The 23,881-nt window shown below is 34.2% G+C and overlaps 4 protein-coding genes across 8 annotated transcripts in view; 1 reads left to right on the forward strand and 3 right to left on the reverse strand.

The window, feature by feature from the left end:
* Nucleotides 1-23,881, forward strand: part of LOC129949546 (aspartate--tRNA ligase, cytoplasmic) — a 121,238-nt gene that overhangs the window by 70,382 nt on the left and 26,975 nt on the right. The gene's annotated exons all lie outside the window — the stretch shown is intronic.
* Nucleotides 1,177-2,370, reverse strand: LOC129949550 (lipopolysaccharide-induced tumor necrosis factor-alpha factor homolog). Its single transcript, XM_056061075.1, has 3 exons — nucleotides 2,053-2,370; nucleotides 1,856-1,994; nucleotides 1,177-1,792 (listed from the first exon to the last, which is right to left on the reverse strand). The coding sequence occupies exons 1-3, from the start codon at nucleotides 2,237-2,239 to the stop codon at nucleotides 1,690-1,692; spliced, it is 429 nt and encodes a 142-aa protein (XP_055917050.1). The 5' UTR covers nucleotides 2,240-2,370; the 3' UTR covers nucleotides 1,177-1,689.
* LOC129949547 (protein lifeguard 1) overlaps nucleotides 9,772-23,881 on the reverse strand; it is a 33,334-nt gene continuing 19,224 nt past the window's right edge. For 4 of the 5 annotated variants that reach the window (XM_056061069.1, XM_056061070.1, XM_056061072.1 and 1 more), the window contains 3 exons: nucleotides 16,671-16,999; nucleotides 16,349-16,597; nucleotides 9,772-11,250 (listed from right to left, as the gene is read on the reverse strand). In XM_056061069.1, coding sequence (XP_055917044.1) covers nucleotides 10,894-11,250; nucleotides 16,349-16,597; nucleotides 16,671-16,999 — 935 coding nt within the window. In that variant the 3' untranslated portion in view covers nucleotides 9,772-10,893. The remainder of the gene's footprint in view (nucleotides 11,251-16,348; nucleotides 16,598-16,670; nucleotides 17,000-23,881) is intronic. The other variant, XM_056061073.1, reaches the window with a different exon arrangement.
* LOC129949548 (protein lifeguard 1-like) lies at nucleotides 21,034-21,933 on the reverse strand. The gene is made up of 2 exons (XM_056061074.1): nucleotides 21,502-21,933; nucleotides 21,034-21,403 (listed from the first exon to the last, which is right to left on the reverse strand). The coding sequence occupies exons 1-2, from the start codon at nucleotides 21,781-21,783 to the stop codon at nucleotides 21,044-21,046; spliced, it is 642 nt and encodes a 213-aa protein (XP_055917049.1). The 5' UTR covers nucleotides 21,784-21,933; the 3' UTR covers nucleotides 21,034-21,043.

Raw genomic sequence — 23,881 nt, forward strand, 5'->3', positions numbered from 1 at the left:
CGACGTCTTGGTCAAAACGTCACAATCGACAGACGTAATTTTGAGGTAGTCAAGGACTTCGTCTACCTAGGCTCCGCTGTAAACGCAGAAAACAACACCAGCGCTGAGATCAAACGCAGAATAACTCTTGCTAACCGCTGTTTCTTTGGACTAAGAAAGCAATTGAGTGGTAAAGTCCTCTCTCGAGGGACCAAAGTGTTGCTATATAAGACCCTTATCATCCCCGTCCTGCTATACGGTGCAGAAGCATGGACCATGACAAAAGCGGATGAAAGCACCTTGGGTCGCTTCGAGAGAAAAGTTCTTCGTGTGATCTACAATCCCGTATGCATCGAAGGGGAGTGGAGGAGAAGATGGAACGACGAGCTGTACGGGCTGTACAGCGACGTAGACTTAGCCAGAAGAGTAAAAGTCCACCGACTAAGATGGCTGGGTCACGTAGAGCGCATGGAAACCAATGCTCCGGCCCGGAAAGTCTTCGAATCCGCACCCACAGGACAGCGCAGTAGAGGAAGACCGCGGATCAGGTGGCGCGCACAAATGGAAGGTGACCTCACCCAACTTGGAGCGCGAAACTGAAGAGATCTAGCTAGGGACCGATCTAGATGGAGAAGTTTGTTGGGTGAGGCTCTAGTTCACACAGGACTGTAGCGCCACCTTAAGTAAGTAAGTATGTATAAAGTACTGTAGGCTGTAGGCAAAGTTAAAAGAGCAAACAAAAAATACATATCAAATGAAAAGATGTTTACTAGTGTTTATTAGTTGGATTTGAAACAAACATCTTCCGAAGGGTCCATTGTAGGGGCCCCCGTTTGTGTAGGGCCCGGTTGCCCTCCCCTAAATTCGACCATGTTCACACATAATGTCAACGTTTACTTTTGAAGCTGCAAAATAGATAACCCTGTACATTCAAGAATTTTCCATCATTCTTTTATATATATTAAGATCATAGCAGTATTATCTTTTCTCCAAAAATTGTTTAAACAAAAATTTGATAAAACAATGTATGTAGGTACCTAAAATACCGAAACTCGAATTTTTGAGGAATATTTTTATCAACTTCCTGTTGCTGACTTGCGGTGGAAAAAACAAACGCAATAAACTCTACAATTAAATATAAGAGCTGACAGTTATTTTTAAGCAATTAAGTTAAATAATAAATAATAAAAACTAAAATTACTTGCGGGGAACTTTTATGACTCAACAAACAACTATACAACGGATAAATATAGTGTAGCAAAATATCTTAATCTAAATGAAACCATCCAATTAAATACATTTTACACAAAATCATGATTTTATGCTTAATTAATAATCTTGTTTGTTAAGGGTCGAAAGGTTATCTCACTTAAACAAAAAAAAACCCACAATCAACACGATTTATTGATTTTTTCGTTCTTTTATAAACAAAAACCATGTTTTTTTAGGTTTTAAAATAATCGAAATAAGATTTATTTTTTAGAATCAGAATCATTGTAAAATATGCCAATCTTTAGAAAAATGTACAAAATTTCATGTCTCTTAGTGCATGATCTTGAAAATTGATTTTTTGTTATAAAACATGTTGAACCTACTCACAATTTTCCGTCACGTTACAATTTTCACTTAAGGTCATGGTTAACTTTTGAAAAAAAAACACACAAAAACTCTCAACATCCTTTTCTGCTCCTTGTCACGCAGCATGGCAATTTACTTGTTGTAAGTTCCTAAGAATGCACCGCAATTGCTGCAATAATGGTTGGCATTTTTGCAGCTATCAACAAAATAAGGAACGCAAACACAGCAACACAACCTGTTGATGGAAAAAAGGATAAGTCGGTCTTTCTGTCTTTATTTTTTTTTTAAAACAACTTACCCAACCAGACATAAAACAGCTGCAAATAGATGAGTTTTTGTGGCAGCTTCCGGGCGTACAATGGTCATCTTCTTTTGATAGCAGCTTGGACATGAAACGAGACAAGGATGTGGTCCAAGTGGTGGAATTGGTGGAATATCTGCAAAGTGGATTATTAGTTGTTTGAACCTTTCAAAATATATGAAAAGAACTCTTGCTTTGAATTGTAATGGGTTGTAATTGAGGCTGTTGTCCCTGAATTGGGATGTTTTGCATCATGGCTCCTGATGGTGGAACACCTGCTGATGATGGCATCATTTCGGGATAAGTTTGATTGTAGTTTGGAGGCGCATTTTGCAAATGTTCATAAGTTGACATTTCAGGATATAAGTTTTCCTTTTCCATTAGGAGCTTATGATGTTTTTCGATTTTGAAAATTTTGATGCTAGCAGAGGTTTAATTATTTGATTAACCACGGGTTTAAGTAGGGACTGTAGAATATGAAAGTTTCTATCAAACTGATAAACAGAATTACCGAGACCGAATATACTAACTGAGTATTAGATTTTAAAGCTTATATTTGTTTGAAATGTTGTTATACATTTTCATCAAGTTTGAATGTTGCATATGCATATCAAAAGTTTGAAGAAGATTGTAATTCCGATTTAAGATTAGACCGAAAATGATGACGAGATTTGAAAGCTGTTGATTCATAAGACCATGTTTTAGGAAAAAAATTGAAATAAATAAAATTTCTTGTTTATGTTAAAACATTAGCATCAATATGTCAACATCATTTCTGCCGCTCTTTGCGCTGTGAAGATTCATGTTGTTATAATTTGATGTGGGCGATGTTGAAACGTTTAGCGTTAATCTTTGTTACTATTTATAATGTATATACAATTCAGATATGTTTGTATACAAAAAGAATTTGTTGCTATTTAGATTCCGATGCTCTACTAGATAATGGGTAGAGGATATTTGAGTTATTTGGAAAACTTACACATTGCGAAATGTGGTATTCAGAACCGCAACAAGAGATAATAAATTGATGATAAAAACATTTTAAGTGCATTGTTGTGCTTGAGTGCGTTTATTGGTTTATTCATAAAAAGGAAATTACGTTTTATGAATAGAAACTTAAAATATATAATTATTTATATGCAAACAAAACTCCCCCAAAAAGTAACGTATGCGCCACAGTGAACCTGTTAAAGGATATCCAGATAAGAACAAACCAAAAAAAAACCTTTTTAAGAAATTTTACAAAATGCTATCAATGATGTTTTGTACAAGATGAAATAACTTTGAAGTCAATATCTTTCATTGTACGCAAGATGTTTGAGTCCAAAATTATTTAGTACTTTTTTTCTAATATAATAATATTGCCTATAAAACAACATCGATATTAGTGGTGATTCTTGAGATATTCCCTTTGTTCGCACAATAATCTCTCTAAAAATCATAGATCTAGAGAATTGGATTTTTATATAACAAATATCGAATATATATCGAAAACAATATTTTCTGTGAAATAAAATAAGTTTGAAGCCAATATTCTTACTTTTTGAAAGCTATTTGAGTCGAAAGTAAATTTTTACCAAGTTTTAGTATTATTTTTTTAGAATTTTAATTTTTGTAAAAAAACTGTCAATTCGATTTTTTTCTAACTTTTACTAAATGTTGACAAAAATATTTTTTGAAAGATAAAAGTAAATTAAAGTCAATATCTCAAATTTTTGAAAAGATATTTGAGTCGAAAATCAATTTTTACCAACTTTTGTTAATTTTGTTTTGGGTTTTTAATTTTTTGTACAAAAACTGTCAATTCGATTTTTTTCAAAATTTTACTGAATGTTGACAAGAATATTTTTTGAAAGATAAAAGTAAATTAAAGCCAATATCTCAAATTTTTGAAAAGATATTTAAGTCAAAAATTAATTTTTACCAACTTTTAAAAATTTTTTTTAAGGTTTTTATTTTTTTGTTAAAAAAACTGTCAATTCGATTTTTCTCAACATTTTTCAGAATGTTGAAAACAATATTTCTTATAAGATAAAATAAGTTTGAAGCTTAAATTTCAAGTTTTTGAAAAGATATTTGAGTCGATATTCAATTTTTACCAACTTTGAGTAATGCTTTTTTTAGATTTTAATTTTGAATAAAAAAACTGTCAATTCGATTTTCTCAAAATTTTATCAGACATCAAAAATATTATTCTTCGTTGCACAAAATTGTCTTAGAGATGTAATCATATTTTAGTCGTAAAATTTTGGAGGTGACAAATTTTTTTTGTTTAGTTTTTTGATTTATAAAAAAAACCGTTAAATGGATTTTTTTCAAAAAAAATATACTTCTTTGAAATCACGTTACAATATATTATATGAAATTTAATTCAAGTCTCTAGCGTTTTTGGTTCGTAAGATATTTAGGGTTAACCGAAATTTTCACCTTTTTTTAAGACTGGTATGGTAAAAAAAAACCACCCACGCAATTTTCTTGAGAGCCCTTTCTGCATCTTTCTGCCATATTATCTGTATAACAAAATTTATTTGAAATCGATATCTCTTCTAGTTCTTGAGCTATGAACGACGAAAAAACGTCGCGAACGCACAGACATCTTTCTAAAAATCTTTTATTTCGACTCTAGGGACCTTGAAACGTCGAAAAATGTCAAAATTTTCAATTTGACAAATCGGGCCCATTACAATAACTTCCTATGGGAAGTTCAAAAAAGTCAGCTACCAATTGCTTATAATTGAAATTAATTATGGAAAGTAATCATTATTTCCCAACCCTGATTTGTGGCCATTAGGTAGACCGAAATCTTAATTCTCTTTTGTTATTGAGACTAAAGTAGATAACATAAAGCAAACAAAGCTTTTGATGAAAACTTTTTAATTTGTTCTCGATACCTAAAAAAGCAAGCAAACACACAAACAAACAAACACCTACTAACAATAAAGACTTTTGTCTTTGCCTCGCTAATCTTCAATAAGTAATTGAATATGTCATGGATTAAAATCATCACACAAACAAAAAGTCAACGTAACAAATTAATTCTTCACGTTATAAGTAGAGTATGAAATATCGAATTACATCAACGTTTTGATAAGATAAAATTTAAGTTGCAAGCAAAAAAAGGAAGAATGATCATCTCAGCACTATGGGTGTTAATTTAGAAGACTACGAGAGATCTTTGCGAAAAATTAAGAAATGGTGAGTAGTCATAAAGATAAAATATGTACTGGATTTCAGAGGATACAAATATGAGACGGGAATCTCTAAGAAATATGTACAAGAGCTCATTTGAGTTTCGCTTTCAATCAAAAGTTGTACATTTAAAAAACAACAACGTTTTAAGATAGCATAGAAAGATTTGTTTGTTCCAACATTAAAAACTTTGACTTTCGATTGATTTGAATTGTATTTATTTTGTTGTCATTCCAGATAGCTTTTGGTGCATCTATGATTTTTTTATGGACTTGGACATAAGCCGTTTGTAAAAAATTGTATGTATTATCAAATATGCTAAATAAGACTGATTTTATATTTCTTCACTTCCTGATTTTCTAAAGGTAAATTGGAAAGTGTAAAAGTGTGTGTCAAATGTATATAAGAAGTAACAAGACAAGATGGAAATTTAAAAAAAATTGTTACCTAGTTTCAAAATGCTAAATTTTATGTTAAAAATGTTTTTTTTATATTTAAAGCTTTGTCATTTGAACCTTATTTTTTAATTAAGAAAATGATAACCTCCTGACAAGCTTTTAAATGACAATAAGTGGCCGGATTAGTGAACACGATATCCTCTTTCGACTGGCATTAATTTCATCAATTAACAAACAAGAAGCTAGCCGTAATTTATAAATCCAATACCAAGATTTCCAGGCATTTTTTATTTGTATCTAAAATTTTTGCGCGAAGTTCAAACACAATTTCGTTTTCATAAACATTTGGAATTTCTAAATTTCAAGAATATTATTAAAAAGTCCTTTTCTTCTCTTGGTTTAAGTATTGTGTTGAGTATTGTCTTTCAAAAATTGGGACCCATCACAAATTGCATTGTTAGCGGACGCTTTAAAGAATCCCGAAAATAAGTATCACCAATTCCGTTCGTAATGCAAAATTGTATTGTTTTCTAGAAACGTATTCGGAAATAGTTTTTTGTTTGGAATTCGTAAAAGTATCCCTCATTTTGAAAGAAAAGTTTAGACATTTTTAAAAGCCGTTCAAATTCCAATCTCGTATTTTAAAACAGGTTCATAATTTATAAAACGAATAGGTAAACAAAAAAGCCAAAAACGCCAAAAGAGCCAAAAGAGCCAAAAAAGTCTAAACACCTGGAATTTATGAAGGTATAGGTACACTGCCCTAATTTGCAGTCGTAATAATATAAATGTATTATTTTAGCAGTTTAGGTTAAGTCAAGTAAATATGTTGCCGATTGGGACGTTATCGTCATACTTAGATCAATGTATGTAGATCCATTGTGATAGCCCGAAGTATTAAACTTCCCTGAAAATAAAATATACACCCTTATGGCAGTTGTCAATGATAAACAAATTGAACATTGAACAAATTTATCAATTATTTTAGAATTGTGTAACTCAATTGACTTGATCATTTTCGATTGTGAATGAAATTGAAAGCTGTGAATGAGCACATTTTTTGACGTTTAATATTTCAAACAAAAGTAAAAAATTTAAATTTAAACCAAATTTAAATTGAATAGTTTAAAACATGGACGAATGGAAGAATGCCGGCAAGCGCACGCAGCGAAACAAGAGGCATACAAAACGGCGCTGAACAAAAGGAAAAGAGCTGCTCGCGAGCAATACGAGCAGAAGAGGAGAGATGAACACCGGCTTCTTAGATGGAAAAAATAGAGAATGGAAGCGCGCGATCTAGGAGATAGAGGGATGTCACAACAGGAATGAGGTTCGTAAATTTTACCAAAAGGTAAAAAACCCTCCCAAGGTACCAGCCACGAACCGAAGCCTGTAAAGACGATCAGGGAACATCGTAGTAGAACCGCAGTCGATGCTGAGAATATAGAAAGATCATTTCTCCAAATTATATAACAGCGATGACGAACCGAATTCCGCTGTAAGGGAGACAGAACCACTCAACCTCGGCGACGCAGATCAACAATTCCGCATACCCGACCTTGACGAAGTGAAGATAGCTATATCTAAACTTAAGTCAAACAAAGCTGCTGGAGCTGACGGCATCGCTGCTGGAGCTGACGGCATCGCTGCCGAACTATTCAAAGCAGCAGGTGGTGACTTGGTTCGGAGCATGCAACAACTCATTCGAAAATATGGTCGTAAGAAAGCATGCCGGATGAGTGGAATCTCAGCATAGTGTGCCCGATACATAAGAAAGGAGACCCTCTAAACTGCGCCAACTACAGAGGCATCAGTCTCCTTAACATTGCGTTTAAGATCCTCTCTGCCGTATTATGTGAACGTCTGAAGCCATTCGTCAACAACCTGATTGGTCCTTATCAGTGTGGCTTCACATAAGGAAAGTCCACTATCGACCAAATATTCACACTACGGCAGATATTGAAAAAACCCAGGAGCTTCAAATCGATACCCACCATCTCTTTATCGATTTTAAAGCCGCGTATGACAGCATCTATAGGGAAGAGCTCTACCGAGCAATGTCTAGTTTTGGCATCCCTGTCAAACTTATCCGTTTGTAAAGAATGACGATGGAGAATGCACGCTGCTCTATCAAGGTCGGAAAAGATCTTACCGATGCATTTGATGTCAAAAAAGGTTTTAGACAAGGCGATGCACTTTCATGCGACTTCTTCAACATCGTTCTGGAAAGAATTGTGCAAAACTCAACCGTCAACACTAGAGGCACAATCTTCCAAAGGTCCATCCAATTACTCGGATACGCAGATGATATTGAAATAATTGGAAGATCAAAGCGTGATGTCAGTGGAGCGTTTTTGAGCATTGCGACGGAAGCGAAGAAAATGGGTTTAGTGGTCAACCAAGGCAAGACCAAGTATATGCTATCATCAAAAAAGGACACTGAACGACGACGTCTTGGACAAAACGTCACCATGGACAGCTATAACTTTGAGGTAATTAAGGACTTTGTCTACCTAGGTACCGCTATTAACACAGACAACGACACCAGCGCTGAAATTAGAAGGCAATTGAGAAGTAAAGTCCTTTCACCATCTATAAGACACCCATAATTCCGGTTCTCATTTATGGCGCTGAGACCTGGACCCTGGCAAGGAAAGATGAGAGAGTGGAGAGAAAAATTCTTCGGGTGATTTTTGGTCCCGTACGCGTAGAAGGAGAATGGAGGAGAAGATATAACGACGAACTGTACGGGCTTTACAGCGACACTGACCTAGTTTGCAGAATTAAAGTCCAACGGCTTAGATGGCTAGGTCATGCAGAGCGGATGGACATCAACGCTCCAGCCCAGAAGGTCTTCGAATCCAATCCCGAGGGAAGGCGCAGTAGAGGAAGACCGCGACTCAGGTGGCGCACCCAGGTGGGAGAGGACCTCAACCAACTTGGCGTATGAAACTGGAGACAACTAGCTAGGGACCGAGCTGGCTGGAGACGCATGTTGGTTGAGGCCCAGGTCCGCCCGGACTGTAGCGCCACCTTAAGTTAGTAAGGATTAAAAAAAATAATTTAATTAAATGACTTCCGTGGAGTTTTGGTACGATAACGACGAAGACGATGCAATGACTTCATATGCTTCATTACAATTCGAACCAACACAGTCTTCCAAAAGGAATTTTTCAGTACTTGTTGAACTTTCAACTAATCAAAAACATACATTAGCCTCAGGTTCAGACAACATAAGGGACTTCATTTGCAGTCAACTGCATTCCTGGAACGTACATTTTGACCAAGTCAACTAATTAGTTTTTCAAATGTCATCAATTTCAAATCTAGGACTTTACTTCGCAAAGCACTACTTTACGTTCATAAAAAGAACTAGCAAAAACATTAATGTCTACAAAGAAATCGTCAGGCAAGTTTTAAGTCCATCACGATTTGTGTTTTGTATTGCAAAGAAATATAACTTATTTCGTTTCCCAATTGAAAAGGGACCCTTTTAAAGAAAGCATTAAATGAAGTTGTGCAGAAAAAAAATTAATCAGAGTTCAGCTTTCAGTTGAATGAAAAAACATGATCAACAGTCATTTTTATAGAAGTAGACTCGACTTAATAGTTAGAGAGATATTTCTTGACTAACTTTCCATTATAGTTGCCTTAATTGTTAGGGAATTTTTTGGCAGCTGGCCAATCAAATACTAGAAACTTGCCTTACTTTCAACTCCCTTATGTCATCTGAACCTGTCCATTCTACTGCAGCATCAATGAACATTTTTTCTCAAAAACAAAAAACATTATAAGCAAGCAATAAATTTGGGACCTATTAACGCTCGCAATACGGCTTTCAATTCAAAATGGTTAATTTATGTTCATTCATGATAGGCTTTTCAAAAATATATTCAAAATTGATAATCGCATTAGCGTTTTAGGAAATTATTTAAAAATTTCAACTTTCTTGCTGTAGCCATTGAGAGTCCTATTTTGCTGTTTCCTAGAATGTCTACCAGTTCTTCAAGACTACTGAAGAATTGTCTGCCTTATAGTTAGTTTCCAGTGAGTCATAGTGCTTGGCATTGACACAAGAAATGGGCTGTTTATTTAACTAAACTAGTTGCATTGAAACGAGAGAAATCATCAAACTTCAAATTGTATTCCTAATTATTTAAAAAATGAAAACTATATTTGAACTTTATTTGGTTTTGACTAAAATGCATCGTTTTTTCCAATTCATTAGTCGTAGAATTTTTTCACAAATTTGATAAAGAAATAGAAGTAAATCTGCTTATTCCCAAGATAAATTATTTAATATATTAATGAAAAACAAATAAGTAATTGGTTTTTGAATAAAGATGAATTTTTATTTAAGGGATGTATACAGTTTTTCTCTTTTTTCTTCAGTAAACAAAACGAAACAAAAATACAATTTTATAACATTTCATCGACATTACAATATACATACACAATAAAATAAAATATTTATATAAATTTCTATTCAAAAATTATTCTGTATCAATTTATTGTTATAATAATACGAGTAAATAAATTATTTTAAGATCATGAGAAGTAGAGAAAGTTACTAATTGCTATCAGTAAAACTCCTCTGCTCCACATGAACTCAATTTAATTATTTCTTTTTGCCTTTTTTCAAATTCATTTGGTATTTATTATTATTTTTTTTTAAACATATAAGTCTCACTTAATTTGGATTATTGAATTTCCAAAGAATTTTAATTCGTATTTAAGATTCAGGTTATCATAAAATACATTATTGTTTCTTTCTTTTCAATGTTACTTATTATTGTGTGTTTCCTCTTTTGGTTGTTAGCATTTTAAACAAATTATTATTATTATCGTGCCTATAAACTAATTTTTGTTTTTGATATACCTCACCTCTATATAATTGCTTTATTAACAGACATAAATGTAATATAATATTTAATAATATTATGGGATAGGAGATGGAATATGTAGAACACTCTTTTATTCATAGTTTTTTTTTTTAAATAGAGGAACTAAACAATTAGGTATAGAATATTTTTTAGTAATTGGGGCGAAAAAAATTGTATTTCATATGAATTTTTGTTTTATTATTAAAGTAATGTTAAATATAAATACATATACATTTATCAATATATTTTCTTTATGTTATATAAACTTTATTCTTACACGTTTAAGTAAAAATACAAAACGAAACAAAAATAAAATATTACATTCTTTTCTTCTTACACAAATTCAAAAACCTTCCAAAACTTTATTGTAGATTAATATTATTAAATATATATGAAAATCAGTTCAAAAAAAATTGTTTAACAAACAAAAAAAATCTATTAACAAAAAAAAAAAAGCTAAAACAATAAATTATTATTAATTAATAAAAAAAATAAAAGGAATTCGTTTGCATATTTTTGTTTTCTTCAATGTTTTTTTTTTTTCCTATAATACATTATTCGATGATTAATCCCGAGAGCCGACAATGGCCAAAATGTACATGAAGATATTTATGATGTCCAAATAAAGATTAAGAGCTGCAAAGATATATTCTTCCGGACTGATGGAATATTTATGATCGCCACCCATCATCAGTTGAGTATCGTAAATGAGATAAACCGAAAAGAGAAGCGCACCACATGAAGAGTAGACCATTGTCATAACTTTGCCTGGGAAGAATATAGCAACAATTCCGAAGATCAAGAAGATTACCATGGCAACGAGAAGAACACCACCGCACATCGTGAAATCATATTTTGTTTGCAATGCAAAAATAGATAATGCTAAGCAAACAGCTGCCGTAATTCCAATCGCTATCATGACCTAAACAAAATTGATTAAAAACAAATGTATGTTTTGTTAAATAAAAGTTAACCAAAAATAAAACAAAAAAGATGACATCCATATCGTCACCTGATTGCAAGACTTTGAATTGTTTTTATCGCTTCTAAAAAATTATAATTTTGTATAAACTTGCGATAGACTTCGTTTTTTTAAAAAATGTTTTCGGTTGTGTTTGAAAGGTTTTTTCTACAATTATCTTTTTATCCAGAACTTAGACCAAGATCTGGACTTCCCCTTATGTACCTTTGTAAACGAGGTCAGTTAATTCTGATGTTTTTCTACCAAATCGTCTTTTTTTAAATGATTGGCATATCCATTAAAAAGGTATCACATACCTTTAATATGCCAGAGACAGAGTGTAAATATAACAAAATAAAGAAGAGGTGTAAAAGGAAGTTCAAGTTTAGGCGAGGTGTGAAACTGGCTATTTTACTAGAACATATCACATTGAAATAACGGTAAAAAAAGACTAAGGCAAGAAACTTTGCGAATATATTCGAATGGGATGTGAGTTTTAAAACGACTATGAAAAGCTTAGAGTAAGATCGTCAACGAATCAATTAATTGGATACGAAGTGGCAGTCAAGAGATCAATATCAAAAAGTATAAAAAGTGTCGGAGACAGTACAGAACCCTGGGGCATGCATGGCATTGCCTTCTGCCTAATTGACAACTAAAGTATAGCTTTATACAGATTAAAAAAAGTAAGCGCAGTTTAAGATTAAAACGCTTCATTTAAAATTGTATGTCTATATTTAAGTGCTGTTTTACAATATGCATATAACTTTGTGACTTCCATTTCCTGTAGAAGGCTTATGATTTCAGTATTTGAAAGAAAGGCACTGCCAAGGATAAGTCTTCATATTTTTCTTAGTATCGCACATCGCCCAACAAAATGAAAAATAACCTCGCGCTCATTCAAGTTGCATAGGTTGCATAAAATCGATAAGTCATCGCGGTGAGGAATGTAGTTCAGATTAAGGAGTTCTCCTCTTAGCCGGAACATGCACGAAATTTGTTCGATGGTATTTGTCGTGAAAGTAGTTTCTTTTCCGAAAACTAGACTATATAAGGTGATAACAACACAAAACATTAATACAAGAGAGAAGGACAGAGGAGGAAGAACAACAGACAGAAAGAACACATGACAACAGCACGCAGTAGGTTTCGAGACGGTCCCCATCTGTCTACTAGCCGCACTACTAATGCTTGGTTTCGGTTTTCAATGGAAACCGAAGTTTTATCAGTGACTTGGCCGCTGCCTTAGACAAACTTATTGAAATACCATTGAAACATCAAGTGGAACAATATTCTTTCTCCAAAACCTTGTAAAGATTTGTTCCATTTTTGGTTGAGATGAGCCATCAGATCAACAGTGGACCTATAGCGTACATTATTATTGACGTTTATTAACGTTCGATTTTTGAAATGTTTCTTAAACTGATAATAAATCAGCGGTTCAGTGACCTTTGAAAGAATAAAAGAAGGGACGTTAGTGCAATAGGAAGATAATTCGATAAAAAAGAAGTTTCGTTTTTTTTGGGATTTGCTAAACGAATACTGTTTTCCAACTACTCGAAGCTTCTAGCATGGGTTTTCAATAACATCTCAGACATCCTGTCATGGGACAAAATTAACACCCACTCATTGCGCTTTACTATCTTAAAATGGAATATTTAGGTGTCTCAGAATTTGTTCGCATCGAAGCATCCGCAGGAACTTTAAATAAATCGATCCGCCGAGCGATTTTTGTATGTTATGGGGAGTGACAATTTCAATTCAAATAAGTATTTTAGTGCTTGACTAGGAAGTTTAATGAATGAAAAAATAAATGACTTAATAAATTAATTAATTGTTTAATTAAGTACTAAGACACAGCGTCCTAGATGTGCTACTCTATTCGACGGCATGAGGATACAAACTCTGCAGTAAGCCCGGTGTCGAAATTAGTTCCTCTGAGGAATTTACATAAGTATTTGGGTTTTCTTAAGAGAAGGTACCCCTATCTTCTAATTGGAAGTGTTCCAGATATCTGCAAGTTCTTTAATAAACGTCTGTCTAACTTAGACTTGCGTAAGACATCTCCTTAAAGTTAGATTTGTTATTTAACAACCTTTAGTTAAATTGCAGAAGATAATGTTTATAAACGTCATAAATAACAGTGTTGAGCAGATTGAGCATCCATATTTTCTATGATCGCAAAAAGCGCTTAAGAGTAGGAATGTTGCTAACAAAATTTCTATGCTTCATGTGCATAACTTTATGAAACAACAAATTCGATAACATCCGTTATTTTTTTTCGTTTTTAAAAATCAAACAATCGTTTTCGTTTTGCTTTTTATAGAATCTAGGTCTAGATTTAAACACTGCTTGAAAGATTAGAACCATAAATCCATATTTAAAGCAAAAGGAAAGGAATGAGTCATGAATGAAGTCAATTGAAAGTGGTTAAGGACTAGTAATTAGAGTCAAAATGTGTATAGCTGAAAGTGATTTGATTGGAACTTACATTCTTATAACCTAGACCCTAGAGATTTGTTCGAGGTCTTAGCTTACTGCCCTTTTGGTTGTTACAATTATCCGCAGTTACGAAAAAATCCCATTTTCAATAAATCGCTTAACGCTGCTGAGGAAAAAAACTTGGCAGTATTTGGTATTTTAAAATCCGTACAACCAATTTTGGTTATACTTAAAAATACTCCCCACATTTTCAGCTCAGCTCTAAGGCCCATTTTCATCTTGACCCGAAAATAAAATAAAATTTAGGATTATTTTTTCATAGCTTTCGATTTTATTTTTCTAAACTCAACGTTAAAATTTTCAAGAAATTAGAAAGTTGATTACTTAACTTAAGATTTTCTATCAGAACTTGTGTTTGTTTTTGTATTTAATAAAATCCTCATTGAACTATTTTACGAAGAAAGTATGTTTGGGACAATTTTTCATAATCATCAAAAAGTAAGGACGTAAAATTATGAAGAAATGGGAATTCACGAATCTCATTTTTAATTGGGCGGCTAGATTATCCAACGAAATGTGCGCAATTAATCCGCAGAGAGTGATTTTTTAGGTGCAAATTGTGGAGTGAATATCACCATTGTACCACTTTTTCCAAAACTAGGCTGGAAACAACGTTTCCATGAACTGTGACAGATGCAGGATGGCGGGATGGCAAATTGGCTTTCTCAATCGAGCTTACATAGGCAGTGTCATTGGAAACGACGTCGGAACCGACGAAGACGTAGTGTTACGCACATTTTTTTTCAAATGACCAGAAATTTTTACTACCATTGGGACATTGAAGTATTTTTTGCCGTAATTTCTGGTCATGCAAAAATTTAATGCGTCGTATATGTCCGTTACAGGTCTTTTTAGCTTGTTTGAACTTATTCTGTTTTTCCTCACTTGGGTTAGATTTGTAATTCCGGAAACTTACATTTTTGATCCTAATAACCTCATTAAACCTCGAATCAAACCATGAGTTTTCTTTGGGTTTTATTAGAGTTTACGCTATTCGGGATAAAATTTCTCATTCCACAAAGAATTAAGATTATATCTGTACTGGAATCCACGTCACTATCGAGGAAGCATAGTGACTAGTTAAAGTTCCGAAGAATTCATTAAGACCGTCCCAGTTGGCTTTCTCATATTGCCAAACGGTTCTCATAGGGGTTTTAACTTTGACTGGCGTTTTTTGGCATGAGAAATTTGCAGATATGACACAATGGTCTGATGTGCATAGAGGCGATAATACACTGATAGTATATTTATTAGGATCAGAAGTAAGAAACAAGTTTATAGTGTTAGCCGATTGACCTGCAACGTCAGGAATTCGAGTTGGCTCGTCAGCTAACTGAGTCAGGTAGTTTAACTCAGCAAAAATCTCGACATACCTTCCTTCGGAAGTTTTCTGACTTGAATAGCGCAGCCACGAAGAATTGTGTGCATTGAAATCGCCCGTAACAACGATCACACTGTTCAGAAAATAGGATACAATTCTCTGGATATAGTCTGACAGCGTATCAAATTTGTTTGAAGTTGAATTACTATCCAAACTTGGGCTGCGATAAATAAAACAAGTATGAATGATGCGCCTTTGAACAGTAAATTTGAACCAAATATAATTAAAATTCGTATTAATACATTGGCCATACTGTGGTAGAAGCTGGTTGGCAACATCATTACGGACGTAAACGGCTAGACCATGATAAGAAAAGAATAATGGCACTAAGCTATAACCATGAAGGTTAAACTCATTATGATCGGTGTTTTCGCCAACCTAGGTTTCACTTAGTGCCAGAACAGATGGCCTGTTTAAAAAAGTATGGACGTATACAGAAAACACATTTTTTCGTAGCCCTCGAATGTTGCTTTATTCGACACAAAACTTACCAGCCACCACAATACACAAAAACATAAAAAAAAAACGAACAGGAAAATCAATTGAACGACGTTGTGTTCCATAATTAATAGGAATGGTTATTCTTACTAATAAAGTTCTAATATATTTAAAAACATTGATTTTCATCATAATTTTAAAAAAGAAACTTGTATTTGGGCTGAAGGAATGCTAATTTATACAAATTTCCTACGGGATATTTAAAACACTTCAAACAGAATAATTTTCAAATTCTAACTCCTGAGTTAAAAGCTAATCAATTGGAGAACAACTTCTTCTTCAACTTTACTTTCACCTTAGTTTGATATCAACTCTAGAGTTGGTCAACCAAGGAGTTTGAGACTGAAAAAAAAGTCCCTCACGCAATTAAAAATAAGTCAAAATTCGGATCAACAGTTCTGATTACCCCTTTAAATCGATTAGTGATATTAACGAATTTAGTATAGCTTTAAAGCTTTTCATTTAAAATATTAAACAATATCATGAAATTGTATGCACGTCAATAAGATCGTGGCCTTCTTATGTAAAAAGAGAATGGATTCATTTTCACTTGATTTAAAGATCAAAGAATAATAAAAGTTTCCAGGCCCTTAACACCATTTTTGGGTCTATTAAATTATACGAAATATCTTGCAGTCAGGTGAAATCAATATAAATTTTAATTTAGAAACAACTTACCCCATCGGACTTGTATCGACCAGATGTAACTCCCATAAGGAATGACTCAGCTAACGTGAATAATCCCAGGAAAATAAAGTTCGTTGGTGTTTGTCGTCGTACTCCCTCACAACAAGCCATACAAATCATTGTAATAAAGAGCATAGCCAAAGCAACCCAAAATAACCAACTGTTCCTGTATGCCCATTGTTTAGTTGGTTCGTGGTACACAAACAATGCAACAAATCCAAATGTAACAACAAGTTGTCCCTTTAAGAAAAAAAAAAAAACACAAATAATTACAACCTTCTCTTTTTTTTATTTCTTAATTTTTAAAACTTACCATCAATATAAGGTACACCTTACGTATGAATCCCTTTCGAATACTCTGATCATCGAATGAGAAATTCTTGACATCTTGTTCGGGATCGCCTCCAAAGCCGCCATAGCCACCACCTGCAGGAGGTGGTTGAATAAAACCGGGTTGTGGTGCATAACCACCCGCTGGGGGTGGCGGATAATATCCACCTTGTGGTGGATATCCTCCCTGTGGTGGATATCCCCCCTGTGGAGGATATCCGCCTTGTGGTGGATAACCACCCTGTGGTGGATATCCTCCTTGGGGTGGATATCCACCCTGACCGCCTCCATAATACTGTTGGTTGTTTGGATCTGCAGAATCCGAATTAAAAGATTGATACATTATTTTAAAATTGTCGTCTTATTTTCTCTATCTCTACGAAAATTCTCTAACTAAAACTTATAAATATCACTCGTTGTTAATTTTGCAAATAATACAAAACACGCATTCAAAAATTATCACTCAGTATCAGCACAGAGCACAGACAAAAACTAAATCAAACTAAAAATGAAGCTTTAAAAAATTATATTCCTAAGTCGTCTACTTTGGAGTTTATTTTTTCGTTTAAATGTTTGTTATCAAAAATTTAATGTTGTCGTTATTTAGTTTGACAACAGCAACAAAATAAAAGACTAGATAAGCCAGATAGCAGATGAAAAGCTTTTTAAACTGTGCTCTTTCTACCTTATATATTGATTTCACTAAGTGTTATATATGTATTTTGATTAACGTAATGATAATGACACATTTTTGTGGTGGTTTTAATGGGAAAAAAATATAAATATATTTATAAACTTCGTATGAATCATTTAATTGATAAATAAAGAAAGCCAATATTTTAAAATAATGTATATTTACCTATGTGATTAGCCAATGAGCTTTTAAATATTTACATCTGTATATTTTTTAAAGCTTTTTAATTAAGTTGTTTTAAATTTAAAATGAAAAAAAACAATAAAATGTTGATTATAATATGAGAGCTTTTGACTTATCAGTCAATGTTATCATTATCAACAAATTAAAACTCACACATCAAGGCAACACATAGATTGGAGATTTTTTCCCGGTAGGAGAAAAGAGATTAAGTTTCTTTTTGAAAGTTTTGTATATGTGGGACTTTGCAGCTATAGTTCGAGTTTTAAAGACGTATTTTAACCCTAAGACATCCACAAGAGACTTCAAATAATAATACAGTTGCGGTAAAAAAAATAACACTGATTTGATACATTTGTGGGAGAAATTTTCAGATCAGGAAGTTGTTGATGAAAAGTGGCAGAAGGCATGAGTTAAAACAATTTCGATTTCCGAACTCAACTTTAAATACAAAACAAAAATTATCAAACTAGACAGATCTAGTATAATGTGACTCTTAAGAACGTCGGGATTTGTTTGTTCTTGGATTGGCGGCATTGTTTCAATGATTTGTTTCTATTTTTATAAAATCCACAGTTTTTCATTACAAAGCAGTTTTTAACATTTGTCGTTATGGAGAGGCTCACGGTTTAACATTGCGTAACAATAGTGAAAAAGCACTTACAATGACAACAAGGTGCTCCTTCACAAGTGACCTGGTACCTCGTTTGTTAGAAAAATTCGAGAAAACAGGTTAAGTTGCGAACCCATTTGATCGCTGTTTTTCAAGCATCATCTGCATCCATAAACATTTATTTGACGAAAGAATTGAAGCCAACAGATTATGGCAAGGGCTGGGTGCGAAAGTGGCCACCAATTTCGAATTATTACTTTTTTTGCATCGTTAAATTGGAGACGTCGATGTTATTACGTTTTTAGAATGTTCCCACCACAATGGTCGGCCTAAGGAAATATATCTTCTTGGCGATCCTTCTGTAGCACGATAGAAGAAACTTCTGAAGTCTCTCGGTTACGGAAAATTCTTTCAACTAGTCCAGCGATGCCAAGCTGCTTGAAAAATGCAGACGGCTCCTAGACAAATTCAAGTAATGAATCGCTCAACTTACTATTGGATACTCACTTTCCTGGTAGTTCTCTTACCGAAACTTGCAACAATTATATACGTTCAAGTTCCAATACAACATATCCACAAGGTCTGATCACAAGAAACAAGCTACAATGGACTCTCAATAACTTCAAACCATTTAAATCTGCAGGACCAGATGGAATAATACCAGCCGAGTCACAAAAGACTTCTAACATAATTACACTAATCCTTGAGGCAATTTTTACCAGCTGTATTTGCCTGGTCCATGTTCCCTCGGCATGGAGAAAAGTTAAAGTTGTTTTTATACCCAAAGCAGGTAAATGCTCGCAAGTCAATCCTTAAGATCTACGACCTATAAGTCTATCATCATTCCTTCTTAAGACCTTGGAAAGATTGATTGATATCCATTTAAGGGCAAGTATTGATACAAGACTTCTTTCTCCGTCTCAATATGCCTACTGTAAAGGCAAATCGGTGTAAACATCGTTACACACCTTGGTGGTAATAAATGGGGCTTACAACCCAGAATCACGCATTGTATATACACATCGGTAATCAGACCGATTTTAATGTACGGTGTGGCAGTATGGTGGACTGCTTTAGAGAAAGGTATAAACAGGGATAAGTTAAAAAAAAGTCCAACGTTCAGCTTGCCTATGTATAAGCGGCACTGAACACCTTACTCTACATAATACCTCTTGACATATTTAGGAAACAAATAGCAGCAAGCTCTGCTATTCGCCTCAAAGCTTCGTCGCAGTGGACTTACAACAACATTGGCCACTCCGTAATTCTTAGGTATTTAGAATCAATTCCAAAGCACACAGATTACACCATCTCCCGACTGCAATTCGACAGAAATTTCCAGATTTCTATGCAGATCTTTCTGGGAGGATACGACATTCCTGGAAGATGGTCAATCCAATTTTATACAGATGGTTTAAAAACAAAAGAAGGGGTTGGTGGAGGTGTGTACTCTGAACGAGTGAAGGAAGTCTTGTCCTAGTTTAAAGAAAACGTGATGTTAACATCTGATATCCGTATTTTCTCAGATAGACAGGCCGCTATCAAATCTCTGGACTCTGTATCTACAAACTCTATAACATTCCATAACTGTCGACCATCTCTAATGGAGATTTTTACCTTTGATATTCACCTTTGCTGGGTGCCGGGCCATAGAGACATTATAGTAACTGTAAGGCAGATGAATTCGCCAGGAAAGGTACAGTACAGCCCATCCTACCACGTTTGGCACGTACTGGCATGCCAATCGCTACTTGTAAACTATTGCTAATGCAAGAAGATGTGCGGAGGTCAGGCACCAGGTAGAACAACATCACCACGTGTTCAAGTCACAAAAAACATCTGGCCAACACTGGATTTACGTTCAAGGTGCTTGCTATCTCTAAGCAGATCGCATATAAGCTCGATAATAGGTGTCATAACCGGATAGGACACTGTCTAATAGGAAAGCACGCCACGCGACTAAGCGTATTCTCAAATGACTTTTGCAGAAGCTGTATGGAAGAGGAAGAAGAAGAAACAGTTCTTCATCTTCTCTGCACATGCCCAGCTCTGGCTCGAAAACGCAAGAATTACCCAGGAGAATTTTTCTTTAACGATCTAAATCATATCAATATAATCAGCCTCTCACGTTTCGTAAGGGACTCAAACTGGTTCCATTGAGCTTAGGAGAAAGCCTCAAGATTAATGTGGTATCACAATGGGCCATTAAACTGGCCTAAGTGTGTCCGTTTTCACTTTTGGCCATTTATTAGCAACTCTTCGAAAAATAGCACGGTCAGGAATCTGTACTTTAAAAATTGCGTACATTGCGCTGTCTTGTTGAAAATAAACGTCAAGTCCAATCACAACTTCCGCTGGTTCTTGTGCTCGACAGGCTTGAGTTTTTTTTTAACTGAACATTTAAAGCATTTAGACCAAAGTCTTCAGTTGTTCTTGAGCGGTACACACAAGTTCTTTCTTTAACAACAACAGCTCAGTTTTCGATTTCACTATTTTCGTTGTGAATTTTAACACTTACGATACTTGCATAGTTCCATTTTTAGTAATAGCTTAGTTTTAACTTGTCAAATGTCAAAAGATAAACTGACTGCAGCTCAAATAGCGAGCTAATCAAAATAAAACCTCTAATTGGAAAAACCCTTTTATTCAGATTTCATTAAACACCTAATGCCTCTTCCGAAAAAATTAGAATTTTATATTATTTTGAAATGCAACGCAGGATTTCTCCGATCACCTTGGTAGGAAATATTTAATAGTTCCACCTGTCGACCATAGATGTCTCTTTAGCCAGAAATGAATTCTAGTTATTTTGAATAGATTATTTAATTAAATTACTTAAAAAACCATCAAAACAATAAATAGTGGATACCTAATCATCAATTAAGCCCAACAGCACTAAAATATACAAAAAAATATTAACAATATCCAAATAAATACTAAGTGCAGCAAATATATAATCTTCGGGACTTATGAAATTCTTGCGATCTCCGCCCATCATCAATTGAGTATCATAAATTAAATAAAGCGAAAACAATGCCACACCAATCGAAGCTTGAATATAAATCAAAGTGTGCGAGGGAAAGAACATAACAACAATTGTAAAAATTATAAAAAGTACTCCAGCTATCAGAAGGACACCACCACAAGTGGTAAAATCGATTTTCGTTTGAATTGCAAATATTGTTAGGGCAAAGACGACAATTGTTGTCAAACCAATTGCCATTAAAATCTGAAAAATATAACCAAAAGTTAAACGATATTAGAAAAAGGATGTGTCAAAAAGTGTGTGTGAAGGGTGTATATGTACATAACTTGGTCATAACTTACCACACCCGAAGGGAATCTCATGGTCACCATACTCAATAGAAATGCTTCGGCAATTGTAAACACTCCAAGAAGCAAATAATTATAGGGAGTTTTTCTTCTTAAATCCACACAACAAGCCATGGCACACATTGAACTGAAAAGTATCATAAGGGACACTATAAAAATCCAACTTGAGTTTTCCAACATCCAATCTTGAGCTGGTTCATAGTTCATTACGAATGCCATTGCTCCAAATGTCAACATTAATTGAAACTTTAAGAAAAATGATAAAATTGCAATCATAAGGAATAGCGATGGTATTTGGATTTGGTTCTTGAGTTTCTTCTTTGCTCACCATAACTATCATGTAAACTTTTCGAATGAAGCCTCTACGAATTCTTTCATCACTGAAGGCATTCTTGGCCAATATTCTTTGTGCTTCACGATCGTAATCATCTGAGGAGATGAGGATTTCAATGGATTATTATTGATTTAGAGCTTTTGTGTACCTACAAGTCCCTGAGGCCTATGGGGCCTATGAAGCAATGGAAAACATGGATTTGCTAGACGAGTCTTCTTAGGAGATCAACGACGAATTTTATCATACATAAGGGATAAAGTTGGGTTTTCATGACTATGAATGAAGCAGAGGCTAAGAATGTGGTTTCAGTCGACAAGATACAAAGATTACACAGTATTTATTTAAGTAATTATTGAACACCTGTTTCAAAAATGTAGCACTTTAAAAAAGCACTTCTTCCAAATTGAAAATGATTTATGGTCTAAATAATATTATAAGTATCAAGATAAAAACCTCTTATACCTCAAATTCAAACAATTTGGAATAACAAACCAAACATTGCACAAGGGTGACTAATAAAAAGAATAAATAAAATATGTGTGATTATATTAATTAGAAAAGGCGATAAACTTTGCCATAATTTGTTTACCAATACTTGATTAGAAACAAAAGTATGTTCAATGTCATTTCATCTTTATCAGTATTTATTTATATAAAAAGTGTAATTTGAACCTAAATTTCTGTGGAGCACCGTTAGCCAGGCAATTAAGCTTAAAATATATTGGCTAAGATGTCCAGAACACGTGAAGCATGTGGACATTGAAGTTCCGGTCCTAAGGGTCTTAGAAACCAATGCAACAGATGGCAACAACAAGTGAAACCAACTTTTTGTATGCGACTGGAGACGTCTTTCTACAGACAGAACTGGCTGGAGTTGATGTTCATTGGAACACGATACGGAGTTTGCTATGTAAGTATTAAGTTCTGGAAAATCCAACGTCAATAATAAGTATCTTGAACTTCTATAGTGCCCATGGCTTAATGGTAATTGCCTTTTCTCTTAGATCCTTTTGTGTTACTTATAGGGTTCTTACTCTAGCTAAAAACTGAGAAATCCTTCAAGAGTAACTTTGGCCATAAAAAAGAGCTTTTAAAATAAGATATTCAGCAACAAATTATAGATCTCAGTTGTTCTCGCCATTTCTTGCGCATGGAAAATGGTTTGATTTGTAAGCTAACAGGATGTATATGTTTCAAGAGTAAGGGTTTTACAATAAGAAGTTCAATTTTAAATAGCCCCCTAGTTAGGAAGCTGTATACCTTTGGAAGGACCTTTTTGGCTGTCAACAATAAAAATGGTAGATAAACTGAACAAATCGTTACCAAATGCGTCGCTCAAAAACAACTGATAACATTTCTGCTGTAGACTCCGTAGTCATGGACAAAATCAAAATATCGTCGAATTATAGTATCCTTGGCATGATGTGTTAGAGCGTTAGACCTAAGGGTTCTTTCACTGTTACTGCCAACAATTAGCAAAATCTCCAAGAATAGTTCTTCTAATGAAAAGTGCTTTCTCAAACTAGCCCTTCGGATTCGGCATAATACCTGTAGGTCCCTCATCCCTAAAATCACTCGCACACTGGAATGGTTCAAAGTTGTAAGTAGGGGTAGAAATGGCGATCTCAAGGCTGAGATCCAATTAGCGCTGTAGTGCGCCGTTTTGATACCAAAAACTCGTTTGACCTTTGATTGAAAGTGATAGATTTATAGAGAAGCTTCATAGCGACTATGTTAGAACCATTTTGTCGCATTCAGAAAAAAGATTAGGTCTCTAAACTTTGTCTCAGATAACTCATCAAGTTCGTGAAAGAAGTATTTCATTCTAGTGTTTGCCAAAGCAGGACATTTGCAGAGGAAATGGATTATCGTTTCACTTTCTCTTTGGTCACTACAGCTACGGCAAAATGTGTTGTATGAGATACCCAACTTCTCTGCATGAACTCCTATAGGCCAATGTCCGGTACAAACCGCAACAATCCTGGTTATGTCTTGCCTTGGCCTGCATAGAAGATAGTTTGTACGGGTTTTATTATAGGT

This window comes from Eupeodes corollae, chromosome 3, assembly GCF_945859685.1.
Source record: "Eupeodes corollae chromosome 3, idEupCoro1.1, whole genome shotgun sequence".
Lineage (NCBI taxonomy): Eukaryota > Metazoa > Arthropoda > Insecta > Diptera > Syrphidae > Eupeodes > Eupeodes corollae.